This window comes from Pteronotus mesoamericanus, unplaced genomic scaffold, assembly GCF_021234165.1.
Source record: "Pteronotus mesoamericanus isolate MK-2021 breed Mesoamerican mustached bat unplaced genomic scaffold, CSHL_Meso_final contig_163, whole genome shotgun sequence".
NCBI lineage: Eukaryota > Metazoa > Chordata > Mammalia > Chiroptera > Mormoopidae > Pteronotus > Pteronotus mesoamericanus.
In genome coordinates this window covers 1,516,893-1,541,798 of record NW_026555064.1, presented here as the reverse complement: position 1 = coordinate 1,541,798, position 24,906 = coordinate 1,516,893, and the positions used below count along the sequence as shown (strand labels likewise).

The window sequence follows — 24,906 nt, the reverse complement described above, 5'->3', positions numbered from 1 at the left end:
TAACTGGTTGAGTAATCAGCCTTCTCTTGGGTTGCGAAATCTGCCCCTGTGCTTCGGGAAATCCCACGAGGGAGCTTCTAGCATCTCGGTTCCTTTTCCTGCGCGCGGACCCCCAGCCAGCCCTCAGCGCCCTCCTCCGGCCCGAGCCCGCACCAGCTGGGGGTCGGAGCAGGACCCGCCCCTGCTGGCTAGGGCCGCGGTCACGGTCACCTGACGGAGCCTGCCGGGAAGTACGGCCGCGGCGGCCCCGGGCGCAGCCTCCGGGCACTGGTGCCGAGGCTGGCACTCCTCCCGCGCGGGGCGGGACTGGCGGCTCCGTGTCCCCGGGAGCAGGGGACGCCCCATCGCGCGCACCCTGCCCTCACTCTCTTCCTGGGGCCGGCGGGGACGGTCCGGAGGCAGCTGGAGGCGGCTCCGCGTCCCCCTGGTACGTCTGGCCTGGCCTTTCTCGCGGGCGCCGGGCAGGGGCGGAGGGCAGACGCGGCCCCTAGACGGGCCCTGGGGAAGCGGGTCCCCTGCTTCTCCCTCGGCGGCACCCGGGTCCAGGGCGAGGCGGGCGCGGGGGGCGGGGCGCACAGAGCCCCCGAGGACCTCGACGGTCCTCGGCCCCAGTCCGCGCCGTCCCGCGCGGGAAAGTGAACACGCGAAGACCCGGCGGAGGTCGGCCCTCGGGAGAAGCAGGGGCCACTCCAAAGGGACCGAGGCACAGAAGAGGTTCGGGCCGAGCGCCCTTCCAGTCATGGAGGTCCCTGGGGGCGGCCGCGGGCTGTCGCGTCCCCCGGGAGGCTCAGGTGGGCGGTCACCCCGACCACTGCTGGGACTTCCCGGTACCCCAAAGGCGCTCTCCCGTCAGCGGCTTCTGTGTGCCCTCGCCGCTGCCTCGGCGCGTTTACTCTGAGCGGGTGGGTGATGCGAGGCAGGGAAAAACTTTGGAGGTTGCACCTGTGCATCCTGCTGGGGCTGTGTCTGCGCGTGCTGGTTACCGCTGGGGCCAGACTTCTCGGGGGTGGATTTACGGGGACTCAAAAGTAGGGAAGGTTCAGGATTCTCACTCCCTAACTCGAGCCTGGCCTCTGCTTCGGGGTGGTCTTCAAGCTCTCCTTCCCCAGCGCCCCCTCCATTCCTTTAATCCTTACAATGTCCGAGTTATGTCAGATAGGATGATATCTAATCAGTTATGATTAGCACATAACATAGAGCATTAAGTAGAGATGAGTTTTTAAAATAAGAATGCTCTGACGTTCTCCTTTTAACTTCTTCAACTTCTGCAAATGAGAACGTGTGTTTGGAACTTAGGTGCAAACCAGGATAGTGTTTTGTTTTGTTTTTCCTGGGGGGGGGGGGTATAGGGGGTAGGGGATTCAAATCTGAAATGATGCAAATCTTACAAAAGGTCTTATCTGCACTTTACTAACTCAGACCTTTACCAGAAAGCAACTGGTAGGTAGGGTGCCCTGACTTGAAAGACACACACACACAAAAAGGAAATGGCAACCATGGTGACTATTTGAAAAAGACTTTACTCACTAATATTTTAAGTTTCTTCCTGTTTTAAGCCCAGAACATTTGCATCTTTAAACTTGTTGTAATGTCAGAATTTGAATTTGACAGTGTGTTTTGGAAGTTTCTATGCTATCAGTTAATTTTTTGCTTTTTTTTTTTTTTTAAAGAATTTGGCTTGGCTAGTTAAATATCTTGTTTTGATTAAGTTGAGTGAGCATGGTTTATTGTATATGGCATCTTGGGTGTGATCTCCTCATAAAGATCTTTTAATAAATATAAGTTGTATTTACTCCTTCCAAATAGTAGGCTTGTTGGTCAAAAATTTTTTCCCTACAGTATCACTTAAAATTCACTTTTTCCTCATATTGAAAAGCCACATCTGAATTTCTGAGTGCATAATTGGCAGGTACGAAATAGGCAGGGGGATGTTAAGAAGAGTATAGGGAATGGAGAAGTCAAAGGACTCACGTGCATGACCCATGGACATGAGCTAAGGGGGGCGGGGAGTGCTGGAGGGAAGTTGGGTACCAAGCGGAGAGGGGCAAAGGTGCAAAAATTGGGACACCTATAATAGTATAATCGAGAAGATATATTTTACAAAGAGATGAAGATGAAGAGTGCATTGTCAAAAAAATAACATTCAAGTTTTCTTCTGGTAGCCTGTTCTTACCAAGTTTATTTTTCATATTGCTAAAGAGCATATGTTTAGGGGTACTTCTTTCAATGAGAGTCTCTAGATAAAAATTCTCCTTTAATTTTTGAATGTCTGAAAATATATATTTTACCTTTGCTCTTGAATGGTCATTTAAATGGGTATCGATGTCTAGTCCAGTGATTTCAGCGGGTGTGCCACAAGAACTTTTCAAACATGCAATACCTGACTATTTAGTCAGGGGCATTAACCTGTTTCTCTTAGATTGTCAAATTAAAAAAAAAAAAAAGACAACAGCCAACACAACAATAGCTGTCTGATGTGAATGAATCAAAATTATACCTATTTTTGGTCCGATCGGCAAAAAAATAATATATTTTTTGGTGTGCTTCAGAATTTTATTAATTAGTTTATGTGTACCATGAAAAGCAAAAGGTTGAAAATGGCTGGTATAAAGTGACAGATACATTTTCTCAGCCCTTTGAAGATATTATTTCATCATTTTTCGGCTAGGTGAGAAATTTCTATTTTCTTTTTCTATGCTTGGGATTCCATATAATTTTGTGATCTGACATTTTTCTTCAATTCTGAAAGGATTTTAGTTACTGTATCTTTTAACATTTGGATCCACACCAGCATATATGGCAGGCCTGGGGTTCTCATTTCCTACAGGAGATTTCTAGTAGGTTGAGACTCTGGGTCAGAGGGCAGAGATTTTTTAGGTCCCTCTTCACGTAGCGTGTCACTTTTTTCTGTACACGGCTTTACGGAGAGCTCACTTGCAGCTCTCTGCTGTGCGCCGGGCCATGAGTGTCCTCTCCGCTCCTGCTTCACCCAGACAGTGCAGCCCCAGGTCTACCGTAGGTATCTGGTTATGGTTTCACTGTGGGTCGCAGGGTTTCAGTTTCCTCCCTCCCCTTGATCAGTAGGTGTCTGCAGCATGGTTCGCCTCTAGTAGAAGGCTTATTTCTCAGACTTCCATACTCTCCTTAGTCTTGGATGAATAATTTCTCGCCACCCTGTCTTCTTTCTGAATTCTTCAAGCAGACGGTTCTCATACTTGGTCCAGATGCCCATCCCTCCCTTAGATGTAACCCCATGCAGTCTAACCTGAGCTGTCACCACCCCCCAGTGCCTTCCGTGGAGTTTTCTGCCCAGTGCTGTAATGTAGTGAGAAAGCAGCTCTGATCTTAAGTGCCAGGTTGTTTACTGTAGTCTTAGCATCATCAGTAATTATTGTTGAAAACTCATCGTGCTATAGGTACTGTATAGTATTTGTATGAAGTAGTCCAAAATCTTTGGACTTATATTATTATAAGTTTTACATTTTAAAGGATAAAAGGCTAGGAAAAAATAGATGTATTGGACCTAAGTCTTAGCCAAAAACTAGTATGTATTTCTTGAGATCTGTGCTATGTGTTACAAAGTGGAAAAAAAATCAAATAATTTTGATTGTCCCATACAGTTATCCTAAGGGGACTTTTTTTCAATAACTGATTAACCAGAATGACAATAGAATAAATATAGTACCAAACAGAAATGATCATATGATCTTAATTATGTTGATTTTGGAGGGAGGTACAATACTAGGCCAATAGTCTTTATGGCTTAGTTTCTATTGTTTACTGTTTCTACTCTCCTCATACTTGATATCTTTCTTCCTTTATTACCTGGCTATTGTTGGTTTGTTTTTTTTTTGTTATGTACTGAACATTCTATTTGAGAAATTGTAGAAAGACATTTGAGGCCTAGGATGATGTTATCTTCTAGAGGAAAACTTCCTTTGCTTCTGCAGATACCCATGAGCACTAGCATCTCAGAAATCATGTTAATCCATTCTTGGAGATTAAGACTGTCTAAGTCATCCAGATAAATCAGAGCTGTGCTGCAATCTCTGTGAGCCTTTTTTTTCTCTAGTTCAGAGTTACTTGTCTCATCCATGACTGTCCCAGACCTTAATCTTTAGCTTCCTGTCCTTCAAGGCTGTCAAAAGTGCTGCAACCTATCAGAGGATGCTTACTGCGTTCAGGGTGTTAAAAGACAAGATTGAAAGTTTTGGCAGAGAATCAGAAACTATAAAAAATAATGTAACAGATGTGAAAAAGAACCAAATACAAATTATAAAGATGAAAGTTGCAATAACCAAAAAATTAAAAGCAGTGGGTGGATTTAATAGTAGCTAAACACAGCTGAAAAAGGAATAACCTAGAAAACATCTCAGAAGAAAATATCTAGATTGCAACTTGAAAAAGACTAAAATATGGAAGGAACAGAAGAGAAAGAGACCTGGAGGATACAGATAAACCAGTGCCTAGATGAAAATGTATTACCTTAAATGGATATATTAGAAATAAAGAATGGCTGAAAATTAATGAACAAATATGCACCTCAGGAAACTAGAATGAGTAAAACCTAGAAAAAGCAGAAGGAAGGAAACAGTACTATGTGAACAGAAATTAATGAAATAGAAAAATAGAGGATCAATAAAATGAGAATTTTGTTTTTTAAAAAATGCCAGTAAAGTGGTAAACCTGTTGCAAGATAATTCAAAAAAGCAGGCACAAATAACTCATCTAAGGACTAATAAAGAGCCATTTACTATAGGTCCTGCAGACATTCAAATAAGAGGATGTTATAAGTAACTGGGTCAATGACTTTGAAAATTTAAAAAAGGGATAAATTTCTTGAGAAATGCAATTTACCAAATCTGACAGAAGAAAAAGAAAATTGGAATAATTGCATAACTGTTAAATAGGTAAATTTAATGTATTTCACAAAAACAAGATAAACAAAAAAACAGTAACAACAAAAACTGCAGGCTCAGAGTGTAGTGGTAGTGATTTCTACCAAAGGGAAGGAAATTTATAGGGCAAATTAACTTTTGAATGTAGGTGCACAAATTCTAAACAAAATATTAGTAAATAAAATCCAGCAGTATATAAAAAGGATGATATATCCAGACTAATGGGGGTTTATTCTAAAAATGCAAACTTGTCTTAACCCTGAAATTGACTAGTGCCGTCACCAGTCTTTATTAACAGGGTAAAGGAGGAAACTCATGTTATTATCTCAATAGATACAGGAGGAAAAAAGGATTTGATAAATTCAACATTCAGTGATCAAGAAAATGAAGTAAAAGTATAAGGATTGGAAAAAAGAAATAGAACCATTATATCTGGGTGACATGGTATAATACATAGAAATTTTTAAAAAATCTACAGACCGTGGAATTACTAAGTTCAGCAAGGTTGCTCAATACAAGGTAAATATATAAAATTTAACTAAATTTATACAATAGATGTATATGTTACATTTAAATACATAATACTGTTTCAAAGCTCAGAAGTATCAAAAGCTTAGGGATATATCTCATGAAATGTGCCCAAGACCTCTATGTAGAAAACCATAAAATATTATTGTGATAAACTAAAGAAGTCTTAAATAAGTGAAAAAGATAGATCATGTTCAAGGATTGGGAGATTTAATATTGTAATGATGTCAACAATCCCTAAATTGATCTACAGATCCACAGCATTGTCGATCAAAATAAATAGGTTTTGCTCTTGAACCTAATAATCTGATCCTGCAATTTAGAAGGATATGCAAAGGGTCCAGACTAACCAAGACTCACTTGAAGAAGCTAAGGAGGAAGGACTTACTCTCCTGGATATTAAGATATATTTAATGTAGTGTGTTACTGGTGCAAGGACAGACAAATAGGCATTGGATCAGAACAGAGAGCAGTGAAGCAGACCCACCCTATGAGGATATGTGGCTGTTGGCGAAGGTAATATTGTTAATTTTTCCCCCCAAAATGATCTTTTTAAAAATGGTGCTGGCTCAATTAGAAAAATAATTAACCCTGTCTTCTTCCTCAAATATGAATTCCAGGTAGATTGTAGGCCTTCAAGTGAAAGACGAAGCAATAAATGGTTTAGAAGATAATGAGTATCTTTGTGATAATGTAAGAAAGATTTTTTAAGCAGGCCACAAAAATCACTATTAAAAACAGAATAGAAAATTTAGGAACATGTGTTTATCAAAGGGTTCCACTAAGAAGGTGACAAGGCAAACCCCAGAGTGGAAGAAGATTTTCTTTTTTTTTTTTTTTTAACACATCTATCTTCCATTTCCAGAGTATATAAAGAGCTCCTTAACTTAATACTTGTAATAATAACAATCCTGTGCCATATAACATTTCAGCCAACAGTGAACCACATATATGATGGTGGTCCCACAGGATTATAATGGAGCTGAAAAATTCCTATCACCTAGTGACGCGTAGCTGTTGTAATGTCACGCAACACGTTACTCACATGTTTGTGGAGATGCCGGTGTAAACACACCTACTCTGCTGCCAGTTGTGTAAAAGCACAGCACATACAACTCTTTATAGTGCATAGTACTTCGTGATGATAATAAACGACTGTGTTCCTGGTTTACGTATTGATTCTTACTATACTCTTTATTGTCATTTTAGAACATACTCTTTCTATTTATATTTAAAAAGTTTGCGGTGAAACAGTATGCTGTGTTATCCCAGCAGCAGCCTCATACATTTCGTGTTTACCCCCTTTCTGGATTACATCATTTTCGCCTGTGCTTGATTTCGTCTTGTGTTGTTTTGTGCAGGAACGTGCTGTACAGACTCGTAATCTAGGAGCAGTGGGCTAGACCATGTGGCCTGGCGGTGTAGCAGGCTTGTGTAAGTGCATTCTGTGATGTTTGCACAATGACAAAATTGCCTAGTGATGGTTATGAAGTTATAGTTTATCTATACCATAAAATGCTGTGATTCAATGGAAAAAATCAGAAATGTATTTATATACTGACATAGATGTCCAGCTATTTTTTGAGATGAGAAATGAAAACCCAGAATAAATATGCACAGTATGACCCCAGTTATCTAAAAAAGGATAGGAGGGGATGCGAAACAGAGACACTGGTGTGGCTATAAAAAAAAAAATCTGGCTGCAACAGCAATTACATTCCCAGACCCAGTATGTATTAATGTTATTCATGTTTTAATTTTCTGTGCCTGTAAATGATACAGCCTAGACCTTTATAATTGTTCAGATTCCATGGGAACCTAGGAAGGTGGGAAATTGATTTTAACCCTAAAAAGTTTTGTTCTTGGAGTTACATTTAAAAAAATTTTGTACAGTTAATTCCGTGATCAAACACAAAGGAGCCCAGACACAAGAATGAGAAGGCTGAACAGCGCCTGAGGAGGACTGGGCCTCGTGCGTGGACAGTGGGCAGTCAGCTGTCTTTCCCCCGTGTTCGTCCGGACAGCCATCCAGAGGCAAGCACTGCTTTCTGTCTTAATTCTCTGCAGGAAGAGAAAGGTCGCGTGGTCTGATTGTCCCTCAGTGCAGCAAACCGCTCTGTTCTGACTGGCATCCTCAGCATCCTTCCTGCCTGCTAGGGGTAGCTGCCAGGCAGGGTTGACAAAGAATGGGACCGTTTTTCTTTTGGTCAAACAGCATGTGTTCCTGGAGCTGCATTCAGTGAATAGTTGTCCCATAGTAGCAGGGGCTTGCCGGTAGGGGACCTCAGGCAGGAAAGAGGCACGCTTAAATATAAGAAGGTTTGAAGTGCAGGACCAGGTGATTGCAAGTTGGTATGGTCAAGTTTAGCCCTTTTCTTAAGTTTCTTGCTTGTTCATTCTTCCATTCATTCATTTACTCAGTCTTTCAACCCATGGAGATTGAGTCCTGCTCTGTACTCCCAGGTGGTATTGTGCTTTGGAGTCATTGCATAGTGACAGTGCATGTCTGTCAGTGCTGCTGAATGTGTCATGTTGTCATCCTTACATTAATTAATATTAAAATTAATTCATTTTTATTCATTCATTCCATTCGCCTCTTGGTTATTTCCTGGGAGCTCTGTTCTGCGTGTGCATGTGTGTGTGCATGTGTGCGTCACACTTTACAAAACGTTTCTCAAGAACTGGAATCACAATATGCTGTCAAACACACTCACTCACTTGAGCCTCTTTTATTTGTAGGTCGAATCACGGGACGATGTCACGTGCTTTGTGGACAGTGTGGGTCTTGGGGGCCATAATCAGCCTGTTCAATGAAGGGGCCCCTGATCAGGCTCCTTCTCTGATTTGTGACCCCACCGGTGCTTGCGACGGCCACTCCAGATTGTTAAACTCCATCCCCTCAGGGCTCACGGCAGCTGTGAAAAGCCTTGACCTGTCCTACAACAAGATCGCCTCTATCAGCAACAGTGACCTGCGGATGTGTGTGAACCTCAAGGCCTTGAGGCTGGGATTCAATGAGATTAACACAATAGAGGAAGAGTCCTTTTTCTCCCTGGGGAGTCTCGAACATTTGGATTTATCCTGCAATCACTTATCTAGTTTATCATCCTCCTGGTTCAGGCCTCTCGCTTCCTTGAAATTTTTAAACTTACTGGGAAATCCTTATAAAACACTTGGGAAAACATCTCTCTTTTCTCATCTCACCAATTTGCGAGTCCTAAAAGTAGGAAATACTTACAACTTCACTGAAATTCAGAAAAAGGATTTTGCTGGGCTAACTTTTCTTGAGGAACTTGAGATCGATGCTTCCAACCTCCAGAGGTATGGACCACAGAGTCTGAAGTCTATTCAGAACGTCAGTCATCTGGCCCTTCGTATCAAGCAGCCTGTTTTCCTGCTGGAGATTTTTGTAGACCTTTTAAGTTCCTTGGAACATTTGGAACTAGTAGATACTCACTTGAATGCTTTCCATTTTTCAAAAGTATCCATCAATGAAACCAAAGCATTAATTAAAAAGTTTACATTTAGAAATGTGGAAATCAGTGATGAAAGTTTTAGTGAAGTTGTGAAACTGTTGTGTTATGTTTCTGGAATGTTAGATGTGGAGTTTGATAACTGTACCTACAAAGGAATTGGTGATTTTGATATATCTATTTTGGGCACAGTTAAAAGTCTAAGTAACATAGAGACATTAACAATACGGAGGTTATATATTCCATATTTTTACTTATTTTATGATCTGAGAAATATATATGCATTTGTAGGAAGAGTTAAAAGAATCACAATAGAAAATAGTAAGGTTTTTCTGGTTCCCTGTGAACTTTCGCAACATTTAAAATCATTAGAATATTTGGACCTCAGTGAGAATTTAATGGTTGAAAACTTACTGAAAAACTCAGCCTGCGAGGGTGCCTGGCCCTCCCTGAAAACCTTAATTTTAAGGCAAAATCATTTAACATCGTTAGAAGAAACTGGAAAAATTTTGCTTACTCTGAAAAATCTAACTCACCTTGACATCAGTAAGAATAATTTCCATCCTATATCTAAAACTTGTCAGTGGCCAGAAAAGATGAAATATTTGAACTTATCCGGCACAAGAATACACCGTTTAACTGATTGCATTCCTCAAACGCTGGAAATTTTAGATATTAGCAATAATAACCTCAATTCATTTCCTTTGACTATGCCACAACTCAAAGAACTTTATGTTTCTGGAAATAAGTTGAAGACTCTTCCAGATGCCTCCCTCTTACCCATGTTACTAATCATGAGAATCAGCAGAAATACGATAAACACTTTCTCCAAGGAACAACTGGATTCCTTTCAAAACCTGAAGACTTTGGAAGCTGGCGGCAACAATTTCATTTGCTCCTGTGAATTCTTGTCTTTCACGCAGGAGAAGCAGTCCCTGGCCCAGACCCTCACTGACTGGCCCGCAAATTACCTGTGCGATTCTCCGTCCCACGTGCGGGGCCAGCGGGTTCAGGACACCCGTCTCTCGGTTGCTGAGTGTCACAGGGCGGCTCTAGTGTCTACTGTGTGCTGTGTCCTTTTCCTGTTGATCCTGCTCACTGGGGCCCTGTGCCACCATTTCCATGGGCTGTGGTACATGAAGATGATGTGGGCCTGGCTCCAGGCCAAAAGGAAGCCCAGGAGGGCTCCGCAGAGGGACGTCTGCTATGACGCCTTTGTGTCGTACAGCGAACAGGATTCCCACTGGGTGGAGAACCTGATGGTCCAGGAGCTGGAGCACTTCAACCCTCCCTTTAAGTTGTGTCTTCATAAGCGGGACTTTATTCCTGGCAAATGGATTATTGACAATATCATTGACTCCATCGAAAAGAGCCACAAAACCATCTTCGTGCTTTCCGAAAACTTTGTGAAGAGCGAGTGGTGCAAGTATGAACTGGACTTCTCCCATTTCCGTCTCTTTGATGAGAACAACGATGCTGCCATTCTCGTTCTCCTGGAGCCCATCGAGAAGAAGGCCATTCCCCAGCGCTTCTGTAAGCTGCGGAAGATCATGAACACCAAGACCTACCTGGAGTGGCCCATGGATGAGACTCAGCAGGAAGGGTTTTGGTTAAATTTGAGAGCTGCAATCAAGTCTTAGGTTCCTTCATGAAAGGCCAGTCTGGGTCTGGGGGAGGCCTTTCTGTCACTAGTTATAACTAAGTCCATTGTGACACAAGGATATGTAAACCTTGCAAGGACTTGCTTACTAAAGATACTAAAACTGTTCAAGCTTTATCTAGAGTGCTGTTTTGTACAAAGTGCTACCAGACTGAAAAAAAATGGTTTTGTTTTTTCTTTATTCTAGGAGACAATGATGATCTAAGTCTGTTATTGATACCTGAATTGTCTGTGGCAAGTGGTTTTGTTCACTAGAAAACGCACAGATGAACAGAAGATTCCGAATTAACGTGTAGTCGTCTCCCTTCTAGCAGACCCACCCGTGTCTGTAGAGGACATCTGCCATCCCACCGAGCTGTCCCCTCTGTGTGGGGCTGCTCTTGGGATCAAAAGGGCAAAATACTTGGCCCAATACATGGGTCACTCAGACCCAATATTGTTGTTCCTCGAAAAAAAGTGTTGTGTGTCCCCATCAAACTTTACAGGATACAAAATGCCTGAAAAAGGGTGTGTTTTCAAGTAAACTGGGTCTGTCTGTCTGGGTATTTGATAAATTTCTCTGGCCATAATTACTTGAGTGCGGGTACCTAACACAACATACAGTAAATTATGTTTTTCAATGAAAATCAAACTAATAAAATAAATAAAATACTCAGTTTAGAAGAATTTGAAAGAAGCCTTCCATACTCCTGCCTTACCTTCCTCCAGCCCTTAACTATATGTGAAGTCCTAATTTGCATCTGGTGACTCTCTCAGTCCCTGTCTTCTAGTCCCTAGTCTGTCACCCCTGCATCATGGTGCTTTTCTTCTTTTTTCAAAAAGTCTAGATTCTGATTCTAAAAATGGCTTCCTCTTTTTTTTTTCTTCTGAAAGATAGTACCCATGAACCAAATAAATTTTTAAACAAGTATAAACCTAGAGATTCTTCACAATGACAAAAAAATACTTGATATACAAGAATGTAAAAGACAGTACTTCTATATGTTAATTTTTATAATCTGGATTTAATAATACATTAAGTTTAATGCAATTAACTTTATATACTGATTTGGTGCAATTTTCTTGTTGAGCTGGGGACCACATGGAAAAGGAAGTGAACTTCTGACCCTGCTCAGTTCTCGGCCAGAATTGGGTTTATGTGGTTAATTGGGCTCTGGAGTCCAAAAAGTCCTGGGTTAGTAGATATGTATCTTTGGGCAAGTTGCTTAACCTAACCCAAAATATTTTCTTGTCCCGAAAATAGGGATAATGATATCGAGATCATAGAGTACGATGTAGATGTTAATGTACGGTAATGTCACCATACCACTGAGCACATGCCCCTCGGTCGCTATTCCCTTTGGAGGGGGCAAGAGGGTGAAGCCTATGAGAACACGGACCATGGGCTGCTGCATGGGGCAATGGGGTCCCTGTGGTAGCGTTGGCTGTTGCTGTTTTCCAGGAAGGAATTCGTCTCTTTATGTATTATCATTTGCAAATGGATATTTTTCCATTATGGGTACCAGCAGGGATAGAAGGGATCCTGCTGTTTGCAGAAAAATATCCCAAAGAAATAAGTCTATTAAGTGCATAAGAGGCTTTAGTTCTTGGGACACTCATATAAGGTTTCTTCTCGCTCGTACAAACTCCTGGGAGTGTTAGGGAGGAGACAGTAGCCGGCCTAAGAAAAACAATGGCAAAGTTCAGGAGCAGGAAACTGGAAGGGATGCCACGGACACTGAGCACAATAATGGACTTTTTGCTTTACTTCTCTGTTTCCTGCATTAAGCCCAATGTTAATCATCATGAGAACTAGACACATTGAACATGGAATTGATCTGTTAGATTGAATTGCAATAATTTACACAGCAAATAGAAATAACCTCATAGTTAATTGATATATTTAAAATAATATTTTAAAAATAATCTTCGCAGTCCTCACTGCAAATGTTAAACACGTTCACTGTAGAAATTTTATGAAAGAGATGAGATTACATAAAAGAAAGTAAGAATCAGCTCTTATCCTTTCACCTTCGGATAACCACTGACTACTGTACAGTGTGTAGATCTCCAATATTTTACACACACACACACACAACTTCACAAAACTGGGAATCAATTTTAAATACTTAAGTTACATGAAGATGGCATCTTTATTTATTCTGAGATTGTTTAGCTATTATTATCTAATATTTCTGAACTCTGAGGGTCATTCAGAATTCCAGCAAATTCATGATGGCTTGTTGCCCAGGGTTCTAAAAGGTTCTAAAAGCAGTAAAGCACCCTGGCCAGGTAAGTCAGTTGGTTAGAGCGTCATCCCAATACACCAAGGTTGCAGGTTCAATCCCTGGTCAGGGCACACACAAGAATCAACCAGTGAGTGCATGGATGGGTGGATCAACAGGTCAATGTTTCTCTCTCTCTCTCTCTCCTCCTTCCCCCCTCTCTCTCTCTCAAATCAATAAATTAGAACTTTTTTTAAGAAGAAAAGAAAAAAAAATCAGATACCTATGCTCTTAAAAATAAAATAAATAATAGGTTCTGTTGTAAAAGCAACCCTCATGCAGCTGTCCACTGAAGATAAGTGGCAAACACATCAGAGATCAATTTAAGGTCTCCTTCTTTTCCAGAAGGAAAACGAATTCCTAGTGTTTATCCAGCTGTGAGCTCTTTTATTTGTCAATAGACCAGCAGATCAAGAATCTTGTTTTACCTCCTTAACCTCTGCACATGCCTATTATATAGTAAGTATTGAATTGTTGAAGTTTTTGCTGAGTAGAGCCCTGGCTGGTGTGGCTCAATGGATTGAGTGCCAGCCTGCGAAGCAAAGGGTCACCAGTTTGATTCCCAGTCAGGGCACACGCCTGGGTTGGGGACCAGGTCCCCAGTTGAGGGCATGCAAGGAACAATCACACATTGAAGTTTCTGTCCCTCTCTTTCTCCTTTCTCCTCTCTCTAAAAATAAATAAATAAAATCTTTTTTAAAAAAAGAAATGTTTGTGAGTAGAGAAATAAATGAGTTAAATCTCCTATTAATCTGGATGGTGAACCAATCATGACACTGAAGTGCTGGGCAGTTTCAAGAAGGAAAACTACCAACAGGTAGACATCTTACTGTGAGTTTTCTTCATTAAAACTGTGATGGAACTTTGAATAGCAGTAAGTATGTTGCCAATATTTTTGACAGTATGTTTTTTTCTGCTTCATATGAATGTAATACCTTTAAATATTACAGTGTAGATGTCTGGTGTTATGTATACAGGGTTGGCTGTTTAACACATCTAAACAGTGTTGGCTGTTTAGACGGGCACTTTAAACCAAATTGATGTGGAGGAGTCTGAAATATTCGTGGGCTAATTCTTTCTGACTGGTCTTTCCTATTCTGTTAATTTTGTTCCTTCCTGCAAAAGGATTATTTTTAGTCCTACAACAAATATTTATTGAGTGCCTACTATATATTGGGCAGTGCTCCAAGTGCTGGAGATACAGTGGGAGGAAAAACCAGCTAAAATTCTCTGCCTTCATGGAGGGAAAGACAAGAAATAATACACAAATCTATGGTATGACTGCAGGTATCGATAAGTGCTGAGAAGAAAATAAAAGCAGAGCACAGCCATAGAGTGATAGTGTGCGAGTGTGTGTGTGCAGAGTGGCAAAGGAGAAGGGAGTGGTTCTCTCCACTTCGGGCAGCCCTGGGCGGGCCAGGAGCATTTGGCGGCCCAGGAAACCTGGCAGCGCTCTGGCCCCCTGGGTGGGCTGTGGCACCTCGTGCTCGAGGTTTCAGGAGTAGTCCTGTCTCTGCGGAAGGGCCTTGTGGTGCCAAAGTGGTCACGTGGTCACAAGCACAAACAGTAGAAGAGACGAGATTCTTAAACCACAGATAACAACTCTACCGACTTCTTGAAGATGTTGAACTGATTGGAAGTTATTAGTTATCATTAAATGTTCTGTGTGAGAAGTACTTTGCAAACTTCTGAAACATGGTACAGATGACGTCGATATCAGCCAAATTAGAGGCAAAGTGTCCATGGAGATTGGTAATAAATGTGTCACATGCATGGATTAGAAAACACTTGTCATGGGAAAGGTGCACAACACACTTCATTTGTTTATTCTGTTGTTCAGTTCTTTCAATTCTTTCCTCATAGACAAATTGCCTTATGTACACCACCAGATTTTACTCAATTCTCTGAATTCTTGGAATTATCTCTAAAATTAACAAAAGAACGTCAATAGTTAATGTAGAATCAAGGACTTGAAAATATTTCAACATGCAATTCCTTACTCCTGTGGTAAGTCCGCTGTATTATTCCAGCCCTAGTGAGTAGTGAATGCCTTGAACTCTTCCCATCACCATGGGTTGCCAGGCCACCCAATAACGAAGCCAATCCAGGATTTGTCCGTGAAAAATGTGCATGCGCTCCCAGCTAAGTCTCAGTTAAGGAGGTTCCCCTACATAAGGCCAAGTGGCAGAGATATTTCTAAATATCATTTGCAACTATAATAAGGAATGTCATGAGTAGGCATTTCCTTTCTTGTTCTCTGTGCTCATTTAAAAGCCCCTTATTATTTCTACTTCACCTAATTTCTAAAAATAAAAATTTCTACTAAAATCCCAAACTATAAAACAAGAATAAAAGGCAAGGGTCCTTTACTGAAAGAAAGAGGAAGAGGGGAATGACTACATTGGAAAACCAAGGATAAAGGAGTTGCTATAACTGAACAAAATAGCTCTGGGCTTTCCTGTAGTTAGCTTGGCAGAGGAAACTCATTGTGTATTAAAAAGAAAAACGTGTTCACAGATAAGCTATACATTTTCCTGGTGTCTTTGATGAGTTGTGCTACGGGGATTTGATGCGTAGTGTCTCTGGTAGCGATGTTACAGGCATAAAGGTGGGATTTTCACATGTAGCTTTTTCTTCTATTGAGTCTCGGAAAGAGCACATGTAATAGCCAAAAGCTTATTCTCTCAAGAGTATATAAAGAAACCAATTGTTCTTTGTTATTTAAATGATCATTAAAGGTGACATTTATGATCACATTATGACCAATTTTATAACAAAGATTTATGTACTGTGGTTTTATTAGGTTTTCACCAAGAATGGTTTTGGGCTCTGTCTCCCCATAAGAGAATGGAAATTCGGAGGGGCGGATGACAAGGAAGGAGGAAGGAGCACTGCACACCTGCAGCCTTGGTTGTGCTGAATTGTGGGGACTCCCTGAGAAAAGCTGGGCCTGTATGTGGAGCTGGTGGTTGCAGACCGTATTCTCCAGCTACAGCGTGGCTTTAACACCTGAAGACCCATCAGCGCGCCTCCTCTGCTCCTTGGCTTGAAAGTCTTTCCTTGATTTGCAAACCTCGGAGACAGGGCAAGGGAGGTTGCTGCCCACAGGCACTGTTATAACTGTGCGTTTAGGGTTGGTGAGGAGCGGGGAACAAGGGAGGGGTCTCCTTTAGCACTGAACGATTTAGGTGACTGATACCGGGAAGTATAGAAAGGCTGTCTCTTATGAGAAAAAAGGGTACTTGGCATCTTGATGCCAACCTCTCAATGCCCTTCTGCTTAAAGGGAGATATATTTTAGTTCCATTTACCGCTCTCCCCCAGAAGAGATATGTGTATTATGGTCAGGAGCCAGTGGGGCTGAGGACTAAGTCTGTTCAGTCAGCTCTAAGTGAGATTGTGACCTTCCTGTGCCTTAATGAGATTTGGATTTTTTCAAATAGGGGTCCTGGCGTCTATAAAACTCCTAGTTGCTGCCACAAGCTGACCAGGCTTGTTGGGTTTTCATTTCCTTTCAATATTATTATCACTAGGCTCTTGCCTGGGAAAAGATGAGGCCATGGCAAGGAATTTTAAAAACCCAAAATCTAGGGGGGAAAGCCCCTCTCATTAATGGAAGTAATAAAATTTGGTACACCTTAAAAATACCTTTTTATACTTTAATTTACATTCGGAGCTTTTAAAATTTAAATTCCAAGTTATCTGTCTGCCCACCCACCCATCCACCCATTACTTATCATTCATCTGTCCATCTGTCCACCATCTATCTACATAATCTTTCCATATATTTACTTATCTTTTGCAATGTACCATCACATTGGACTAAAGCCCATATAGTGGCACATATGGAATATAAAGGGTACAATGTATCTTTTTTGGCGCTTAAGTTCCTAACCAGAATAGTAGTAGGCACAGAGGAGAAAAGAAAGAAGCCAATAAATCATTCTGATGAAATAGGTGATTAGGGAAAGAAGCAAGTTTCCTGCTGTAACTACAATGAAGACAATGAAAGTTTAGACTGAAGAATGCTTCACCAGAAATACTTAAGATAATATTTTATAACTTTTGTTTTTAAAGGATACGGGTTACTGATCATCCTCTTCAAATCAACCTTCTCTTTGCAGTATGGGCAAGTCTGCTTTTTACCAACAATGCACTAACCTTGGATGCAGAGTTCATGAAAGCTTCAGCATCTTGTTAGGGAAGTTTCTGTATATGAAAAGCAAGGTTTGCTTCATGAGAACACGATGGAAATGATCCCGTCTGTAGCGGGGAGTCGTGGAGGGTGAGAGGGTAGCTGTCAGTCGTGACGAGATGGTGCACGTGACTTTTTTAGGGAGATTCCGGGGGCCGGTGGACCCCTCCCCACCAGGGACTGTGAGCTTGGTGTTGGAGCTGCAACAGCTTCATGATCCTGAGCAGTTTACCAAACTTCTTGGCCTCACTTATTCTTCGTGCCTCACTTAAGTCTCACAAGAATTATATTAGATAAAGAATGCGAAAGTGCCTTTTTACAGTAATACATCATCTTATTTCTCTGCCTTACTTCTTGTGCATTTCTCATGCACTTCCCGTAGTATTTCACTGTTCTACTTTTGTGCGTTACTCATTATCGACATGCAATCAGACTTGTCTTAGGCACTTAGATGAACTTAAATTATTTGTGGTCATGAACTTACAAATATATCTATTAGCTTCTTATGTTTTTTTCTCAGCCTTTTAAATTTACTGATGAGGAGCCAGTTGTTTTTAATAGAATATAAACCTAGGCATTTACAAATTCATCTGTATACATCTCCTTATGTAGAAAGTCTGACCCTTTGCCTCCAAAGTAGAGAGTGAACCCTTTGTTTCCCCAGCACCAGGGACTTACTCCTATGAGAGCATGTACCATTCTGTATCATACCTTTCTGTCTATTATGTGTCTCTCCTGGACCACATGCTATGTCTCATTCATCTCTGTCCTCAGTACCTTAGGCAGTGCCTAAGTGCCTATCCACTGAAGGAATATTTGAATAAATTACTCAGCGCCAGTTACTTTTGCAAACATATTTTCCCAGGTTTCACAACATTGTAGATTTGGGAAAAATGATTAACTATACTGAGATTGATCCTATTCATTTATCTATTTCTACAGTCATTGATCCCAATGGCTTTCTGGACCAAGATCTCATGATTTTCTGGCTGGCCTTCATAAACCCATGAGAACAGCAATGATACAGAAGGCCCGTCCCTCCCTAACAAATGGAGGATTGTGAAGGTGTAGACAAGTCAAGGCTATGTGAATAATTCCTCAATATCAGATAAGTGTGCAACAAAGACTTTCCACTATTTTATGTTCTTGGAATTGGGTTGCTTTTGCAATATGCTTAGGTTAACATAAAGTATTGTATTACAACAAAGATTCTGAACCAAAATTCATTTGGCCCTTCATTCAAAAAGGGCTGGAGCCAGCACTGAAACATCCACCTCCTCTTTAACAGTCTCTTTCATCTTCAGAATCTCCACGCTGATTTGCCACAGAGCAATACTCGGATCTCTGCCCTTGCCTTGTTAATATGACTCATGGTTGCCTGCTCCTTGCTAATATGACTCATGCTAAAATGGGCCATTAATAATACTCCCTGCAAAGCAAATTTAAAGATAACTACATTTTGGATTACATATGCACACATGTACAACAATCCCTAAGGGCTTTTAAAGGTGGAGAGAGGAAATATTTCCACTTGCAAAAGGCAGCAGGGGCTCTGTTCCAACATTTGAAAAGTAAATCACATTTAAAACTCGGGCCAGACTTGGAAAATTTCTACGAAGAATGATAGTTTTTTGGGAAGGGTATCACATGGAAAAACCACCATAGAATTCCCTATGGGATATCTTTGTTTCTTACCTTCACATGTAAAGGCTAAAATGTTGGAGTAAAGGTTCCTATCACATTTCAAATGCATTTGATCCCGTTTTTTACCCTCAGGATTGAGTAAGTGGAATCTGTCTGGATTAAACAGAACTGAATCATAAGCGGTGCCCATCTAGGGTATTACTGACTGAGATAGGTGAGCTTCGAGGCAAGAGACAGATGGTTGAAGCACCTCAGAATGCCAGAGTTTTGAACTGAGTGTATAGTAATACTGTAAAATTGGTATTACACTGTAAAATAAAGTATTATGTATTTAGAAAAGAATCATTGGCTAGCCTAAACCCAGCTTTGGCATCCAGAGTTATATGCTGTCTCGCTTGAGGCTCTTGATCCCAGCATCTTTCCACATACTGAGCTTCTCCTCCATGGTTGCTGGGTGCTCAGAGAGTGCTGGTTCCCAGGCCTGCCTTGTCTGGTCCTTAACGCCTAAATCTCTTTCAGCCGGGAGATGGCTATTTGGAGTAGAGCAGCTCATAGGCAGGGAGCTCATAGCTAAATGGTCCAAGAACTAGGTGCTCACATTTTGGTCCTTCCTTTTGTAATGTAGGATGTCCTGCTGCCTGTGGTGTTATCCTCTCTGCCCCCATTACTGCCAATGACAGGAGCAGGTTCCCAGGATTATCTGCAGGCAAAACACACTTTGCTGTCCTTGGTCCTGGGAGACTCAGACACGGGGCTCCACCCAGACAGTTCTAGCTTCTCCCTGCACCTGAAACGTTACCTTTTTCTCACCCCCAACCCCTTCTCTCCCTGGACCTTGGCTGCCTGTTCACTTCTGGCTTCGCCAGCTTTCCCAGCCAGCATCCTGTACAGATGCTGCAGCTTTTGGGTCCTTGTGGCATTAAGATTCCTTTTTAAAAAGGAAATTGCTGGAGGAGGAGGTTCACCTGAAATGAGCAGTTCAGTCTTCAGCAGGGATGACCAGAAAGTCTCAGAAAGAGAGACAGGAAGCAGGAAGAAGGCCTTGGGACTCAGTCAGGCAGAGGAGATGGGGGAGGCAGAGAAGAGGGCAGGCGGAAGGTGACGAGACGGTCTTCCCTAAGGTGCCATCGCCTACACCCAATACAGGTTACTTGAAACCTGCCTCCCGATATTGCTTCCTAAAGGCCAAATGGTTTCCCATGAGGAGGATGCATTGACTGCAGGAAAGCTGGTGGATGTCTTCACTCAGCCTTTCTTCATCCAGCTCCACGGGGATGTTCTGTCCACAGCACAGATGCTGTCGGACAAGCTCCGTGTGGGCATCCTGCTGATGCTGTAGAACTGTTTGGGGAAAGGCACAGAGCAGCACTGGAAAGGAGAGCATAGGCCCTTCTCCGAACACAGGGAAGACACTGCCAGGCTGCAGGACGTGGAGTCCTCATCGCTTCCTCGTTGGTTTAGAACTTGGAACACTTTTTCCCATAGGAAAGATGCTATGGTGGGGTGAGGTTTCCAGGCAAAAACCCACTGAACCCCAGATGGGCCCAAAATACATTGCTAAATATAACCACAAATCTAATCTCCCGACTAAGCAACCCTTCAAGAGGAACAGTTTTTATTCAGGGATGTAGCTCAGAATCACACAGGAAGCTTTTCGAGCTTATCCAGTCAGAGACTGGCCATGCTCTTTAATCCCATGGAGGTTCTGCTTCACAGCTCTGGAGTACACCCGTGCATCTGTGTATTTTTAGTTCCCATGTGATTATAATGCACGTGTGCACGCGGGTGCGCGCGCGCACATACACACACACACACCATGCTGTCAATTCAAGTTGCCAGTGGTTGTACCAATGGCTTGAGGCAGTGCATTCATATACAGGGTCTGGCACAAATAACCCCCCCTTTTTTTATTACAAAATTTTTTATCACAAAATCACAAGCATGTAATTCTGTAACTTAACAATATCACATTCAAGCACACCATATGACATTTTAGCTGAAATGTTCAAATTAAAACTGTAAATGATTACACTCATATTATTATCCTACCAACCACACTCAAGCAGGCCTTGCTTCTGCTGGACCCAGTACTTAGTAGCTAAAGTGAAGGTAGCAGAGGATGGGTTGGGACCAGGTGAGACATCTCCAGAAAGTTGGTGCTTAAAGACTTGAATGTCTCACCAGCTTAAATCTCTTCTTCCTGGCCCCCTGGAGAAGAGGGGACTTAGAACCTTCTCTTTCTCTCTTGTCCATAAACAAATGTAAGAGGCCCTGGGAATTTTTTTTAAGGAGTATGGTTTCTGGTTTTTGTTGCAAGAACTGGGTGTCAAAATGCTCCCTCCTTTGTTGACCTTCCGCCTTATAAGAAAGGCAGCTGGCCCAGAGATGGCACATGGCAGAGGAATTCCAGGAGGTGTCTTGTTCCGGCATTTTCCCACAGAAGTTGTGTTGCAGGCTCTAGGAAAAGGGTAAGATAGTGCCTGTGGAGGTGGGGAAGGGCGGATGGGGTGGGGTGAAATCAAGGAAATGTTCCCTCAGTCCTGCCCCATAAATGGAGAGAGAGAAGAAGAGCCCAGAAGTTCACTCTTGCCACTCACTCTAGGTTCTCTTCTTCAGATCTGCTGTGTACCAACATACCGTCAGAGGACATAGCTGCAGAATTCCTGGAACCGCCAGTCATCCCTGGAGGCTCTGGTTTGGGATGAAGAGAGGTGCATGTGTCAGACACGGACAAATGCTCCTAGTATCTGAGTCTGAAATCCATTGAACTGGAAAGTATGCCTGTTCTGAGTTTTATTTTTAAGAGAGTTACAAAAACTATTAGTTTTGTTTTGTTTTTTTTTCATTTCAGGGAACTATATACAGTCAGAATCTATTTAGCACACTTTTTATATCTTCTACATCTTCAAATGCTATATAACAATAACTGATCTTTATGATGAGTAGTTCCCTGAAGCACTGGTTGATTCTAAAGTGTTTTAGGTGCATCAAATATGGCTTTTATTTGCATTAGGCAGAGATAAAAGGTTTTGTTATTGTTGAAATTTTACTAATTCTTTAAATGTTGGCAACTGGGTTATCCTAGATATGGTTTCTTCCAAATAATTGGTGTATTTTATTTTAAAAGATGCCTTGTTTCTTAACCACTTTATATCAGTAAGAAATGTATTTTCTAATTCATTAGCAAAGACAATTTTTTGGTATAAGGAGAATCCAAGGAACAATTGGGTTGAGAGAACCAAAAAAGATTTATTGATTTCTGGAAATAGATGTAAATATGGTGTAAGATGAGACCATTTCTCCATGTACCATGAAGGGCTACAAAGAATAAAAGCCCCTATGGAGAAGCCATGTATTCTGAGCAGATCTCTGCAAAATCTCTCCCCATTATGCCATAGTAGAAGCCATAACACAGAGACACAGTGCCAAAATCCACGGAATCCCTAGCCTTGATTCTGTTTAAAACAACAGGACAAGGAAATAAGAATGTGGCATTTGGGGGACAGGAGAGAGTCGCAGCTAAGAGAATATTTCTTGCCACTTAATAGAAACTTGAGGGGATTTTTTTTCCATTGAATTCTGTAGTTTTCCTTTTTGTTAATGAAAACATTTTAAATTCTCTAAATTTCCCTCAAATTTTACCACTCAGTGCTAAGTAGACAGAGTAATTCTTTTTTTTTAAAAAAAGATTTTATTTGTTTATCTTTAGAGAGATGGGAAGGGAGGGAGAAAGAGAGGGAGAGAAACATCAGTGTGTGGTTGCCTCTCACACACCCCCAACTGGAGACCTGGCCTGCAACCCAGGTCTGGGCCCTGACTGGGAATTGAACCAGTGACTCACTCAATCCACTAAGCCACACCAGCCATGGCTGGACAAAGTAATTCTTAAGCAAGCCTTCAAATACTTCTTAGGACTGCAGTCCTTAGACGAGCTGGTTCTAACCAAGGGCTGTCAGTCTGGGCTGAGCACAGGAAGACCTGGGCAGCTCGTAAAAACCTCCATCCTCCCGCTATTCCCAAGGCCGAGTACATTGGTCTCTCTGGGGATGGGGTCTGGGCAGCAATACTTTTTGGAGCTCTCTAGGCCCCCGGTAGCTCAATGGGCAGGTGGCATTCCAGACCTCTTTAAAAGAGTGATGGTTCTCAGCCCTAAGTATAGGTTATAATCAACCAGGAGATTTAAAGCTGTACTGGTATGAGAGTCCACCTTTGAGGGCTCTAACTTAAGTGGCCTGGGGTGGGTTGCACAGCAGTCCTTTTTAGGGGCTACTTAGGTGACTCTATAACACAGCTACGGTCAAGAATCCCTGCTGCCAACCTCAGATCTTATAGAATGATTTCAAATACCTTATCTCACCCAAGAATATTCGAGGTAGATATAAGAATCAACCTCAAATTTTGAGGCCTTTTGCTACTATACCATAGTTGTCATGTGTTAGTAAAAAAAAATTTCTTTTGCAAGTTGGATTATAGTTCAAATATAATAGAATTCTTTATTATAATCTCCTCTTTTTTCTCTTTTTAGAAAAACTTGTTGACACTATTACAGATGCACCTCCAAAGATCTCTTTAAAAAGTGAACAATTAGCTATGGCTGGTGTGGCTCAGTAGATTGGATGCCGGCCTGAGAACCAAAGGGTTGCCGGTTTGATTCCAGTCAGGGCACATGCCTGGGCTGTGGGCCAGGTCCCCAGTTTGGAGGCATGTGAGAAGCAATCGCACATTGATGTTTCTTTCCTTCTCTTTCTCCCTCTCTTCTCTCTCTAAAAATAAATTTAAAAAATATTTTTAAAAAAGTGAATCATTAGCTTCTAATTTAATTTCTAAATCTTAATCATTGCATATTTGGTTTGTTATATCTGTCAGTAGCCTCAAATACTAGCAGTGGGCCTGGGTGGATGTGACTGAATCGGGAAGAGAGTGGGGAGTGGACAGGAGTTGGGTAGTCTGTTTTTGGAACCTTCTTCTAGGTGTTTTGGGGCTCTGTTAACTTGAGAAAGAAATATAAAGGCAGAGAGCTCTGTAGATTTAGAGGGTACATGTCTCTTGGTGATATGAATTGGGAATTGCCAACATAGGAGGCAGCTTCATCCTTTCAAGGTTTGCCGGGTATATCTGAGAACTAGGGTAGTGGGGAGGAGTGAGGGTTATCTTCCCTCCAAGTCCAGGGGTGCAGGTATTGACAAAAAGCATAGTTAACAAACTTCATGGTTCCACAGAAGAGACTCTCCATGCAATGATGATCAACAACACTTAGCAGGGAAAAAAATAATTCCTTCCCAGCCTAAAGGGTTAAGTTCTTCATAGGCTTCATTGTAGGAAAAGTCATGGTTAAGGATCTTAAAAATCTTATGAGATAATAGTGTTGGGACAACTGTAGTTTCAAGTGATTTAATAAAAGTCCTTACACATATTCTTGTGTTCACTAAGAAAAAGTAATATAGACAGTATGCTAAAAAAAAACACAACCAGTGTCTTTATATGTCTTAAACTAGCAAATAATAGCTCTGTACATTTACTTTCTATTCCTTTCCTGTTAGAAAATGATAGGCCCGAAAGTTTCATGAAATGCGTAAAAAATTGGATTGCGCTCTTGCCATAGGAAGAGTCCTTCCCACCAGGGCTGGCTGTCTCTCCCATTGCCGTCCCTGTTTTATGAGTTAAAGCGTCGCTGATCTCAGCCTTTCTATTATCATCGTCCCAGAATAACATCAATCTGACAGGTATTCTGGGGACGTTTTACTTGCGCTGCTTTCCGTAGCTGTGGTGAGTCTGGAACCCCCTTTCGAGGACACAGGCTGATGACCCAGCCTGAGCTCTGCCAGGGAGCACCTCATCCACAGGGCATCTTGGCCACCGGACTCCCAGTGGAAGCTTTATTTCTCTCCAGATTTTCTTGCTCTGTTATCTCTACCTCTCTTTCAGTTTCTAAGCACTCAGTTTCCTCCTTTTCCAACTGTCCCCAGCAAAGGGGATTTCATGGGTACTGGAAACAAAATTCTAGAGCAGTACTGACCACCGAAAATATAGACTGGACATACATAGGACATGGAACATTTCTAATAGCCACATTAAAAAGGTCAAAAGAAATGGATGAAATGATTTCACCAGTACAATGAAAATGGTATCATTTTAACATGTAGTTAATACAAAACTTATTTTTCATACTGTCTTTGAAATCCAGTGTATATTTTTTCCTACAGCATGTCTTATCTCGTATTTTAAGTGCTCAGTAGTCACATGTG

At 41.6% G+C, this 24,906-nt stretch overlaps 2 protein-coding genes across 2 annotated transcripts in view; one reads left to right on the top strand and one right to left on the bottom strand.

The window, feature by feature from the left end:
* The first annotated feature begins 369 nt into the window (after positions 1–369).
* TLR2 (toll like receptor 2) lies at positions 370–10,566 on the top strand. Its single transcript, XM_054562330.1, has 2 exons — positions 370–427; positions 8,166–10,566. Exon 2 carries the CDS (start codon positions 8,182–8,184, stop codon positions 10,537–10,539), a length of 2,358 nt encoding a protein of 785 aa, XP_054418305.1. The 5' UTR covers positions 370–427; positions 8,166–8,181; the 3' UTR covers positions 10,540–10,566.
* A 4,278-nt stretch (positions 10,567–14,844) lies between these two features.
* RNF175 (ring finger protein 175) overlaps positions 14,845–24,906 on the bottom strand; it is a 29,112-nt gene continuing 19,050 nt past the window's right edge. Inside the window, 6 exon segments of the mRNA XM_054595675.1 lie at positions 14,845–14,965; positions 16,905–17,006; positions 18,386–18,395; positions 19,883–19,951; positions 19,954–20,002; positions 21,984–22,116. Of these exon segments, the coding sequence (XP_054451650.1) occupies positions 14,845–14,965; positions 16,905–17,006; positions 18,386–18,395; positions 19,883–19,951; positions 19,954–20,002; positions 21,984–22,116 (484 nt within the window).